The sequence below is a fragment of the Pogona vitticeps genome, chromosome 2 (genome assembly GCF_051106095.1).
Source record: "Pogona vitticeps strain Pit_001003342236 chromosome 2, PviZW2.1, whole genome shotgun sequence".
Classification (NCBI taxonomy): Eukaryota; Metazoa; Chordata; class Lepidosauria; order Squamata; family Agamidae; genus Pogona; species Pogona vitticeps.
In genome coordinates this window covers 32,081,381-32,093,499 of record NC_135784.1, presented here as the reverse complement: position 1 = coordinate 32,093,499, position 12,119 = coordinate 32,081,381, and the positions used below count along the sequence as shown (strand labels likewise).

The 12,119-nt window shown below is 44.5% G+C and overlaps 1 protein-coding gene across 1 annotated transcript; it reads right to left on the bottom strand.

Moving 5' to 3' along the window:
* Nucleotides 1-592: 592 nt before the first annotated feature.
* On the bottom strand, nt 593-11,708 carry LOC110088054 (zinc finger protein RFP). The gene is made up of 7 exons (XM_020810111.3): nt 11,207-11,708; nt 8,304-8,399; nt 6,740-6,970; nt 4,939-4,961; nt 4,278-4,393; nt 2,914-2,946; nt 593-2,314 (listed from the first exon to the last, which is right to left on the bottom strand). The coding sequence occupies exons 1-7, from the start codon at nt 11,630-11,632 to the stop codon at nt 1,803-1,805; spliced, it is 1,437 nt and encodes a 478-aa protein (XP_020665770.3). The 5' UTR covers nt 11,633-11,708; the 3' UTR covers nt 593-1,802.
* Between the last annotated feature and the right edge of the window lie 411 nt (nt 11,709-12,119).

The following is a 12,119-nucleotide window of genomic DNA, read 5'->3' as shown; positions in this document are numbered from 1 at the left end:
AATCATGCCAACATTGATGAAATTACTACTCATATATAGCTCAGACATCTATAATGCTTGATGAACATTAAGACCATGTAGCTCCCTTACAGATGTCAGTTATCTGCACTCTTATGAAGGCAGTGGAGGCATGTCCTTCCAAGGAATGGGGCACAGGCTTTCTTGCCAACTGACAGGACAGGGTGACGGCACGTACCAACCATTTAGATATCCTTTGAGAAGATGCATGATTATCCTGTCGTCTTCCTTGGTAGCAGACAAACAACTTGGTAGATTTTCCTGGTCATGTAGGCCAGAGCTCTATGGACGTATAGTGTGTGTAGTGATCTTTCCAGGGGTAGAGTAGCGGATGGGAAGAAGGTTGGCAACACCAGAGGTTGGTGGATGTGAAAATCTGTCAGAACTTTAGGGAGAAAGGAGCCATCTGTTGTCAGAACCACTTTATCGTCAAAGAATTGTAAGAAAGGGGGAGGGTCACAACATAATGCAGGCAGATTACTTGCTCACTTTGCTGATATGATGGAAACAAAAATACTGTCCTCTATGAGTAGAACCCTTCCCCCCTCATCCCTGGGTAAAGGAATGGAGTCTGTTATCAGTCCCAAGCTGCCGCAAGCCTGGTGATCATCTTTAATTCCTTTTAAACAGAGATAGAAGCAACAAAGACAGAAGATATGACCAGACAGCCTAGTAACACAAAGGCAGGAACTACATTTGAGTTCTGAGGTTTTTCTCCCACATTAGAGAGTGCCTGAAGCCAAGAAGACTGGTTAAAACAAGTACCAGCCGAGCAGGATCTCTCTGTGTACCAGTTGCTGGGGAACATGAGGGGCCACTAATCCCTTATTTATGGGCTTCCTCTAGGCAACTGGCTGTGCACTGTACAAACAGGATGCTGGACAAGCTGGGGGTTCTGTCCTATCTGGCAGGGCTTGTCTTGTGCTATTAGCTAGAGGCATGCAAATTTGGCCACATGCTGCCTGGGGAATTTTGAGAATTGTAGTCCAAAAGCATAAATCTGCACATAATTGAGACCCTTCTCCCCCACTACCAATTGATTAAGAACAATGTATTAGGACATGAACAATATTGATTACAAAAAAAGAAAAAAGAGGTTACCTACCTGTAACCATGGTTCTTCTAGTGGTCCTCTGTGAATCCAGCTCAATTGTGTGCATTCACAGAGGCCACAAAGAAAAAAGACAAGACAGACAGTTTAAAATAGTGGTGCTTGTTTGTTCTCTGAAGCTTGCATTTAGGAACTGAAAAACCAAGCAACCCACACTGGCATATTCAGCATTGATTGGCAAAAACCCCAACAGGTTTGCTACAGCACTGACTCACTGATGCTGTTTTCTGTGACTTGACAACACAAATACTTCACAGAGCTTGAAAAAGTACTGGGTGCTACTATCCAAAAGGAGGACTTTTTCCAGACTCTGCCTCTGAACAAAATGCTGTCTGATCATAACCACATTTTTGGTCCATGTTAACTACACAACTGTTTTGACACAACATCCAATGTCTCTCTCTCTCTCTCTCACACACACACACACACACACACACACAATGGCACCATCATGATTTCCGCCAAATAAATGGGGAGTAAACTCCCTTCACCATCCATTCCTGTGTTGATAAGTCACTTAATAAGGGTCACATGTCACCCCTCAGTCTGTCAGCATGAACTGGAAGGCAGAAGATTTTGGGTATTCCCCCCCCCCTCTGATTCTCAGAGCCGTGTAGTTGGTAAAAGTATTTTAAGGGGTAGCTAATTTGCCTCACATGAATTGGAGGCAGCCTCAACCATCAACTGTCAACTGGGCAAGCAACACCTTAAAAAATGGGAACACTCTCTCACCACAAAAGGAAGCAGATGGGAAAATAAAGATGGAGTCCTTTGTGTCAGCATTAAAAAATTCCACCTGCTCCTTTTCATAGTCCAGAGAAACCCGGATCCTTCTTGGACTGCAGCTGAGGGGCAGAGGCGTTATGGGGACAGTGAGGGCTTGGTATTGCCCAAAATCTCCTTGCAGAGCCCATATACCTTCCTCTGGGGTAAGTTTCAGCTCTACCTTCCTCCTCACAGAGCCTCGGGCCACTCCCACCGCCCAGATGCCCCCATCTTCCACATTGACCTCCCAGTAGTGCCTCCCAGAACTGAACCCTTCACAGCCCAGCACACAGCAAGAGGACTTGAATCGTTTCGGATTGTGTGGCACATCTGTCCTGGTGACATCCCATCTCGCACTTTTCCGATCCTCAGAGATGATGACTTGGGGGTTTGCCGTTTCTGTGTCAAGGGTTACGTTGACTGGAAAGAGAAAACAAAAGGGATGTGAATACATGTTTTTGTCAGAGCAATATAAAATCCCCCAGTTCTGAGGGGCCAGGTAGCAGAGACGGATAATGTGTGGCCTCCAAATGTTTTGGGGCTGCAGTTCTCATCAGGTGTAGGGGGCATAGCTGATGCAGATGTTTTGAGGGAACCTGCAGTTGAACACCATTTTGATGGAGATACGTAACCCACCTGGGCCTGTACTGGATGGATATGAGTGCATATCGTACAGTACATTGGTTCCCTACCTTGAGTCCCCAGCAATTCCCAGAAGTCCTAGCCAGCACAGCTAGCAGTAAAGGCTTCTAAGAGTTTTAGTCGAAGAACACCTGATTTACCACAGGTTGGGAATCACTGCGTAGTACATATAGTAACAGCTTGACTACAGTTCCTAAATGCAGGCTGCAGAGAAGCAAGCCAGCAACACCGGAAGGAAAGTCTGACACTTGCTCTGTCATGTGTACACTGGCGCAGTCTGATTCAGAATTTTCTGAATACCAACACCACCATTTCCTTTCAGAACCAAACTTCCATGAACTGACTTTCTCCCATATATTTTCTCATCTGATACCTACCCCATTCTGTTCCCAGTTCTGATGGAAGACCATCTAAGGGAGGGGGAAAAAAAGACAAGTTATGTGTAAATTTGAGCAATGGTTAATTTCTTCTTTTTTAAAAATAAAAATTGCCCAAACTGAAAGCCACTTCTTCAGACCGGATGATCCTGTTCAGCCATTGATCCTAGATCTAAATATGGCAATCTGGAGTTGCAAGACAAGAAAAAGATAGGTAGCTGTTCTTTTCTTTCATATACCTGGAATGAATACTCAGAGGCATTTTCTTCTTAGCAGATTCAAATAGAATCTTGGCTGTAAGAAAACCCACTCTTTATATTTTATACACAAAGAAACAGAGAAGAATGGCAATACAAAATCAGTTACAGAACTGTGGAAGAAATCTTCAGGGTCTTCTAATTTACCGTGGCCTACGTTGGAAATTCACAGCTAAAGTATCTCTGATAATTGGCTGTCCATTGTAAAATTTCCAGTGAATAGAGTCCAGAAATAGCAAAAAGGGAAATCAGGAACAAAAGCAGATAATTATACAAAATTAAATGAATGTTTCAGTTTCCCAACTATCATAGGACTGTCAAATCACAGTCTGTACAAATATGAACCTATTGTTTCAAACATCACAAATAATACAATTTTTCTATAAGCTTGTTTGTATTCTGCCTTGGCTTCTTGAGAAACATTTCACAGAGAAACCCTACTCCTCTTTTAAAAAATAGTATTCACAGTCCAAAATCCTGTTGTTTAACATAGTGAATTACACTAGAGCAGGCCCACTGAATCAATGGGAGTCAACTTCTCTCTAAGTCAAGTCACATTGATTCAAATGGGTCTATTCTTAACTTCAACTTTAACATAATAAATTACAGTTAGAGTAGGCACATTTGAATCAATGGAACTTATGGAGGAGCTGACTGACTAAATCTCCACTGATTCAATGGGCCTAACCCTGGTATGAGATACTACACTAAGCAAGAAGATTTTGGCCACAGATTTCAGGAGTGTATTCATAAACACACATATTTTACTATGTATAGTCACTGGATAAATTCTCTGGACACTTCAGAGAACAAATATTAATATTGGGGAGGAAAACAATTATCTATGGGCTAGATCCGACATTACATGAGCGGGGCAAATGCAACTATTAATACACACACCAAAAAACCCAATAATCTACGAACTAGATCCAACATTACATGAGTGCACCTCTGTTTAAACAACCTTCCCCTCCCTCCTTTCTGCTCCCACTAGAGTATCCTGAAAGAGGTTCTGACCAGCTGGCTGGCTGGTTACCAAGGGTCCAGCCTGTAACATTTTGGTGAAGGTTCTACTTGTAACTTCTAAGAAGCAGATCTTCTGCACACCTTTAAGATTCTTCATGATGTCTGCAAGGGCAATATTTTTCTCAGAGAATTCACTTAGTCTCTTCTCCACCTTTTGTGGCATCTCCTCAGGGGGTTGAAATGGCTCCTTCTCAAACCTAGAAAGAAATGATTGTCTGAATTTTCCACCATTTCACCTGTTTCCAAGAATTATTATACTAAATATTGCTAAGGAAGGGTGCCTGTCTTTTGACCTTGGAGACAGTAGGCAATGCTCTCTCAGAACTAGGACTCATCCTGATCAAGTCCCAGAAGAGGGCTATGTCTGAAAGCAGTGGTTCCCAACCTTGAGTAATCCAGGTGTTCTTGGATCTCAATTCCCAGAAGCCTTCACCACCAGCTGTGCGGCCAGGGTTTCTGGGAGTTGTATGCAAAGCAACAAGAAATTACTGCAAATAGATTGTGACTTAAATTTATGTGTTTTTCCTGATCATCACTTCTTAGCACAACTGATATACTGTTGTTGCCCATTGTGGTACTGCTGGTGGAGACCAGAGCATGGAACCTGTAGCCCAAAGAAGTAACTTTCACTCTCTCTCCATCCTGTACAACAGCAACAGATTTTCAAAGATAACCCATCAGCACAAGAACGAAGCAAGGAAGGTACAGTATAGCTCAAGTTTTGGGTGTTGCAACCACATACCTGCACAATGTGCTTCTGATATCCTAGAGAGAGACGAGATGAGAGAGGGCATGGATAGGGAGAAAAAGACAGGAGGCTCTGTGTCAACAATGACTAGATTATAATCATCATAGGCACTTATACCTGAGAAACACAGAAACAACAGCAAATGCTTTTTTGTGGCTCCGCATCTTCTAATGAAACAAAGGGGGAGTATATACCAGTCGGAAAAGTATGAAAGTATGTGAAAATAAATACATTTGCCAGAAATGTGGGGGGAGTGGGAATCATGAAGTCATTCCAAATGCTGTGGAAAACTACATTTAACAATGATATTGACTGTTTAAGCTCTCTATTCTGGCACTCAAAGGTGGAAGATGCAACTTAAAATGAAGAACTTAGTAGCACATATAATGCATTTTCTGTTCCCTGCTGCTCTTAAAAATACAAGAGCCTTCCCATTAATTGGGCTGCTGCCAAGGCTAAGCTTTGGGCTGTCAAAGGTCTTAAGACTACAACTTCTGTATCCCTTTAATATGCTGGCAGAGCTTCTGGGAATTGAGGTCCAGAACCTTGAGATAGCCAAAAGCTCCCCACCTTTGCTGTAAAGGGAAGCTAATAAGCAGTACCATTGCCCAGACAACGCCCCACTCTAAACAGAAATCATCCCTGGGAATGGCAGCCAGTGGCCAATAGTGAAGGGAGTCGTTCTAGGAACCTTTTCCCAAACAGGCCGGGGCAGTAGTCCAGCCTATAGCCCTGGAGACTGTCTTTGAAGTGCAGCTGTGCAGATAACTTGATAGAATGGATGGGTGGATGGGTGGATGGATGGATGGATGGATGGCAAATTGATTCATTGCCCATAGCTGCATTGGCTAAAAGATTCTGGGTGTGCTATTCTGAAAAACGTACTGTAATCTGTTCCCAACTTTAGCTGTACATAGAAGCATCAGTTCCCAGTTCTGACCCCAGCAGCTCTGAAGAAAGGAGCTTATAATTTCAAGGCATGACTTCTGAACCTGCATCTCCATCTTTTCCCATCCAACTCTCTTGTCTGTCCAGGAGATGTAGCCTGCTACTCCCCCCGTGCCACTCTGGGCTACCAACTAGCACTGCTGAAGCTATTCGAGGGAGCCGCCAGGCGGTCAACCCATCATGCCCCAAATCCAACTCTGGCTGAGACGTTCTACTCACTCCAGCTGTTAATTTCCACTGACAGGGTCACCAGAGGGAAAAGGAGAAACAGGCACCTCATGGTGCTAAAATCCAACTGTGTGACTCTGCCAAACTGATCACCTGCCGAATGCCACGGCTGACAACCAAATGCCTGAGCTTCGTTTTTCCTCTTTCCTTCCAATCCATTCACCTTCCGTGTTATCTCTTTCAGAGTATAACCTTGTGGACAAAGGGCCATTTTATTTCCCATCTTTGTAAGCCATTCTGGAATACAGTAGTACCTCGGTTTACGAATGCCTCGATTAATGTAATTTTCAGTTTACGAACAGAAAGCCATTGAAAATAATGCCTCGGTTTATGTCCCCCCACCCCCGCAGTACAAAGGAAGTTTCCCCAGGATGGATTGTGCCTGGAGGTTTATAGCGCTGTCCCCATTCTTATGGCAAACCACATTTTGGTTTATGACTTTTTTGCATTACATAATGTCCCGTAGAACACATTAAATTCGTAAACCAAGGTACTACTGTACTTCTTGAGTGAAGAGCAGGTTAAAATTGTGCTAAAGAAATATATTTTATATGCCATGTGTTCCGGACATTTCTTTTTCAAGCTTTCTTCTCACTATTCCCAAAAAGCCAGCTCTTACCTGCAAGAATTCACTGTCTGGCTGTTGACATTTCTCTTCTAGCTGATCAATCACAGCACTGAGAGAGGCGATCTCCTGGGAAAACTTTGTGCTGTGTTCTTTCTGATGCTTGACAATCTCCTTCTCCAGCTCATTCAGCTGAGCCAGCAGGAGTTTTTCCTGCTCCTCCAGAAAGCGATGCATTTGTTCAAATTCAGACAAAGCCTTCTGTCTCTCAGCTTCTGCTTGCCTCTGAAATGCAGAGATGAAAGCAGGAGACCAATGGGTCACAGCACTGAAAAGACGAGCAGATTTTTAATTTTCAAATGCGTCATGAAATTGTCCCACTTCCCCCCCCAGTCCCCAAATAGGCTGAAATGAATCTGAAATTTTGAAATCTTCTTTGAAAAAAAAAAGAAAAATATCCACTCTTCAATTTAAAATGGACAAGATAATTCAAGGCATACCAAATGAAGTTAAATGTTGTCCTCAAACCCCTTTGATCCACTTTCTTAATAAAACCAGAAATTGGATTATGTTTAAGGATGCATTTGGACAGATGGGAAGGCATGCATCTGATCATACCAGAAAGAATCACTTTGCAGAGAGTAATCTCCTTTAGAGCTACCCTTCTCTCTGCTGCAGAATTGCTCCAGCATGGCCTGAAAGACGAGTAGCCCCTACTGGTCAGCTAGAAAGGTCCAGCTTGGGCATAGATCAAGACTGGGCCAGATCACAATTCCCTGTATGTTAAATGATCACTCAGAAACAGAACACAATCTATTTCTTCATGCAATCATGTCTTTAGATCCAGGCTTAACTCATGCTTACTGTAGACCTGCTAAAAGTTAGTTATGATTAACAGGACTAATTGTTTTCAGCAACTCTACTCAAAGCATGATTAACTCTGAGTCTAACCTAATATTTTGAAATGCTGAACCCAATGTATAATTGAACTCCATGTCATCCACTTTTGTTATTGCCTCCATGAGTTAGTGGAGAATACATAGTGTGGTATGAAAGTATTTTTTCCTGTTTTTTTTCCTTTTACCATGCTATAGATACATAGTGTTCACTATTAACCACGGTTTTCAGTATCTGCAGGGTATGTGTGCTTTGAACCAATCCCCAGCGGCTTTGGGAGTCCTACTGTACCAGCTCCAGCACTTAACTCTGTCATATTCTAGTTCAACTTACCCTAACCTGGTGCCCTCCAGACATTGCAGTCCAATATATTGCCCAGGCTGAATTATGGGACTTGAAAGCCTCACTGCAGCGTGACTTTGAACAACCCCTCTATTTGCATTCAGGTCTTCTGCCATTCTTCCATTCAGTGGGGAGAAGTCTCGGGGAATCTCACGAGTTCCCACATAGCAGTGGGGAGCTTTTCTCCCCACTGACTGAAGGAACCACGAGGGAAACAAATGCGAGTAGAAGGAATTATGGGGGTGGAAGTCCATTAAATATGAAAATCTCATCCATAGACTGTACCAAGGTGACAAGATACCTCTTTGAATGGGATTTTGCAGGCCACCAATGGTCACTTTGTAGTAAGAGAAGAACACTTAATGGATTCTATACTAACCAGATAGTCCTGGTGTCTAAGTTCTCCAGCCAGATTTAATTCTAGGAGTTTCTCTGTTTCTTCCTTCAAGCTCTGCAACCGGATCTGGATTTCCTTCTAAACAAAAACAAACTGATTTTAAAACATTTGTTTTAAACAAATGCCCCTCATGGATACACCTGCTTTAGCACATTAAACATTACTACTATGATATGATAAAAAGCTACACAAAACCTATTCAGATCACATTGTGCACGAAACACATTCTTTAGCTCTTGTAATCTCCAGCACTCATATTTCCCCAATGTATAATATCTGTGATTTGGTAAAAACTAAAAGCTGGATCTCCCAGGCCCTAATCTAACAATGTAACTGCTATGGTTTGTTATCTCCATGTTCATTGGACAGATACAGCTCAGTACTCATCTCTCAAAAAACCCCCATCCAGTCTCCCTAGAACATGGGGCATTACCTCTCTTTTACTTCCCTCAACCCTCCCTGAGCAGTGCTTGTTTGTATAAAAAATTACTTGTTTGAACTGGTGAACCACAAGATTGAACACAAGCTAGACTGACCTGCAGGCTTTTTAAAGCAGGGAAATTCTGACTGGTCTTAAGAAGAGGAAGCTGGTGAGGGGTGAGTGAAAATATTCCTTGCCCACCCCAATGTGGAGGGCAGAGTGCTCAAAAGATAAGAAAGCAATTGGATAAATTACTTTTTTTTACTGTAGTGTACACAATAATTCCCCATGGAATTATGGGCAATGTAGTGCTCAAAAGTACAGTGGACCCTTGACTTATAGACTTTTTGAGTTACAGACTTCTCTGGCCGCAAAATTTAGGTTTGACTTGCAGACTGAGATTTGACTTACAGACCAGAAAAAAACCAAAATGGAACAAAAACGGCCTGTTACGGGATTAATCGGTTTTCAATGCACTGTAGGTCAATGGAGACTTGACTTACAGACTTTTTGACTTGAGAACCGCCTTCCAATACGGATTACGTTCTCAAGTCAAGATCCCACTGTAACTTTCCCAAGGTCTGCAAAAATTAAAGAGCATTTAGGAAAGCAAGCCAAGGTGTGAAGATCTGTTTTCAAACGTCTAGAGCTGCAAGAAAAAAATCTCTTCCTCTCAAATGGGGTGGGAAGCTGTTTCTCCGCATCAGGGGCAGGAAAGAAGTGCCTGCAGGAGCCAACTGGCTGTTCATAACCTCTTCCTCACTGCCCAGTATTTCCCCATCATCTCCCCTTCTCTGACTTTATTTCAATGTCTTCTGTGGATGGCTACAGACTTTCTGCATTTCAAGTCCCTGACCTTATGAGTTAACCCCACAACACATAATGGACACATCCACACATACCCCGAAACATATGTTATACAAATCTGCCAGTCTGGAACAGCATGAAGTAGGCTGTGATCTGGGCAAGCTGATGCTAAAGACAATTTATTTAATGTTAAGCCCCACTGACTCCAGTCCTATAGGAGTCTGCCTCTAACTCACTGCATTTAACGGAGATCATTCCTTAGTTGCTTGGTTTAGGATTGCAGAGAATTTAAGTCTTTAGGGTTTTGTGGTTCTGTGCTGATCTATGATTGCTGAGCTCTGCACCACACTACAAATATTCCTTCCCTATTTAACCACTCCTTCGAGAAGCAGGCAGTTAAAGCAACAACTTTGCACATCCTATTGCCTCAATACCCTGAAAGATCCCAGGCATGGAACCTGTATATCTCCTGATGCAGTAAATGTAGGGCAACAACCCCCCTCACTCCACCCCCCCAATCTTTGCCCTCCAAAGGTGGACAGGGGTGAATCTGGATATAGTGGTATACTTCTTGGAGATCCATAGGGGATTACAGAGATTTCTGAGCTCCCCCCCCTTCCCTTGTTCGGTAAAAAGCAGGAACAAAGATGCTCCCTCCCCTTAGCCCTACAGCTGCAATGAAGGAAACGTGGAGTAACTGAGATTTTCATTGGCTGGAGTGTGAGCTCCATTCAGTTCTGATGATCAAAATAAATTCCTGGGCTCATAAGACTTTAATTCTAAGCGAATGATTTTGTACCAGGCTCTGGTTGGTAGATCTCAGGGTTCTTGGGGGGAAAGCAAATTAGATGTTTTTAAATGGAACAGACGTGCCCCAGTTCTATAGGAAACTGACCCCACAATGGTCTGCAATGCACCTTTCCACCATTTTGCAAAAGGGGACACATTGGGAATTCCAAAGAATAATGCTGGAGGAGGTAAGGTTGCCCCCACCGGTAGGCAGCTGTCTAAAGCCCAAATTTAAGGGTCAGGGACTTTAATTGCTTACAATTGCATTTCTACTGCAAGGAAAGAGGGAGCTGTTCACAGGATTCCCTGCCTCCGGTGCCAAAATAATCTGTTAAATCTTGGCGAACAAGAGCAGAAAATGTTTGTAATCTTTCTAGATGTCTTCATCAGTCAAAAAAGCAGGTAGAGGTAGAGGAAAGCAAAACGAATAACCGTTTTATTCCTGAAGCCATAATGTGGCTTGCAGGGTGCCCGGAGATGTGGCACTGAGGAGGGAGGGTCTTTTGCATTCACTTCAATGGGGCTCTGTTTGCTAATCTGACAGTGTGGTCTACTGGTTATCACAAGACCTTAAGATCCTACTGAGCTGGGAGAGGCAAAGCCAGCCTGCCTCTTATTTCCCCCACACACACCTCTGCCTAACCTACCTCACAGGGTTGTTGGGGCGACAGAACAGGGAAGAAGAGGAATGCCCCCTATAGCACTTTCCGCTTACGACCACATGCAAAAAATAAAGTGGAATGCCTTGAGAATAAGAGATTCGGCGGCACTCCATGGGAACTCCCCCACCGGCCTCGGGCAGCAAAATGTCTTGGGCGGCCCCGCCGGGGGTGGGGAGCTATCAACAAGCATGTTTCCCCGATAGTACCTTATAATCCTGGGCTGCTTCCTCTACAGGAAACACGGCGTGGCTTCGGTGAGCTCGGGACTCCCGGCAGATGCAGCAGATGAGCTCCTCCTCCTCGGTGCAAAAGAGCTTCAGCGCCTCCCGGTGCTTCTCGCACACCGCTTGGCCCTTTCCTCCTCCTCCTCCGGTCGCCTCCAGGGCGCGCAAACCGAGCCGCTTGGTGATTTCCACGACATTGCCCAGTTCCCGGTTGGGCCTGAAATTCCTCTGCAGGGCCACCTCGCGGCACTGAGGGCAGGAGAAATTGGTGCTCCGCTCTTTCCAGCACTGCCCGATGCACCCCCGGCAGAAGCTGTGCCCGCAAGCGATGGAGACCGGGTCGCGGAAATACTCCAGGCAGATGGAGCAAGTGGCTTCCTTGTGGAGGCTTTCCACCGGGTTCTCCATGGCAGCAGCCGCCGCCGCCGCCTCCGCAGCACCCGAGACGGCCGGGCGGCTTTCCTTCCCTCCCTCCTTCCTTCCCTCCCTCGCTCTCCCGCCCGCCCGGCCGTCGGGTTTCGTCGCTGGCGCTGATTGGCTGAGCCGCGGAGAGGATCCCGGCGGGCGTGATCCACCTGAGGGACGGCGCCAGGAGGGGGGACGTTTTTCGCCCACTAGGAGACTGTTTTTTTTTTTATTTAAGTTCCTTTTTTGGGGGGGTTGCTACCGCCTGGTCCCTTCCAAAACTAGGCAAATTACAGATTGCGAGGACTGATCGCGAATTGCTAATATAAGTAAAGCCTGAGGGGGGAGCCAGTAAAAGACTGAACATATAATTTCATTAAGTGCCTGTACATATAAACACATAAGTGTCTGTACATATAATTTCAGCGAAGGTTTTGAGAAATTTAAAGTCGAGCCACCTGGGGTCCCCTTATGGGGAGAAAGGCGGCCT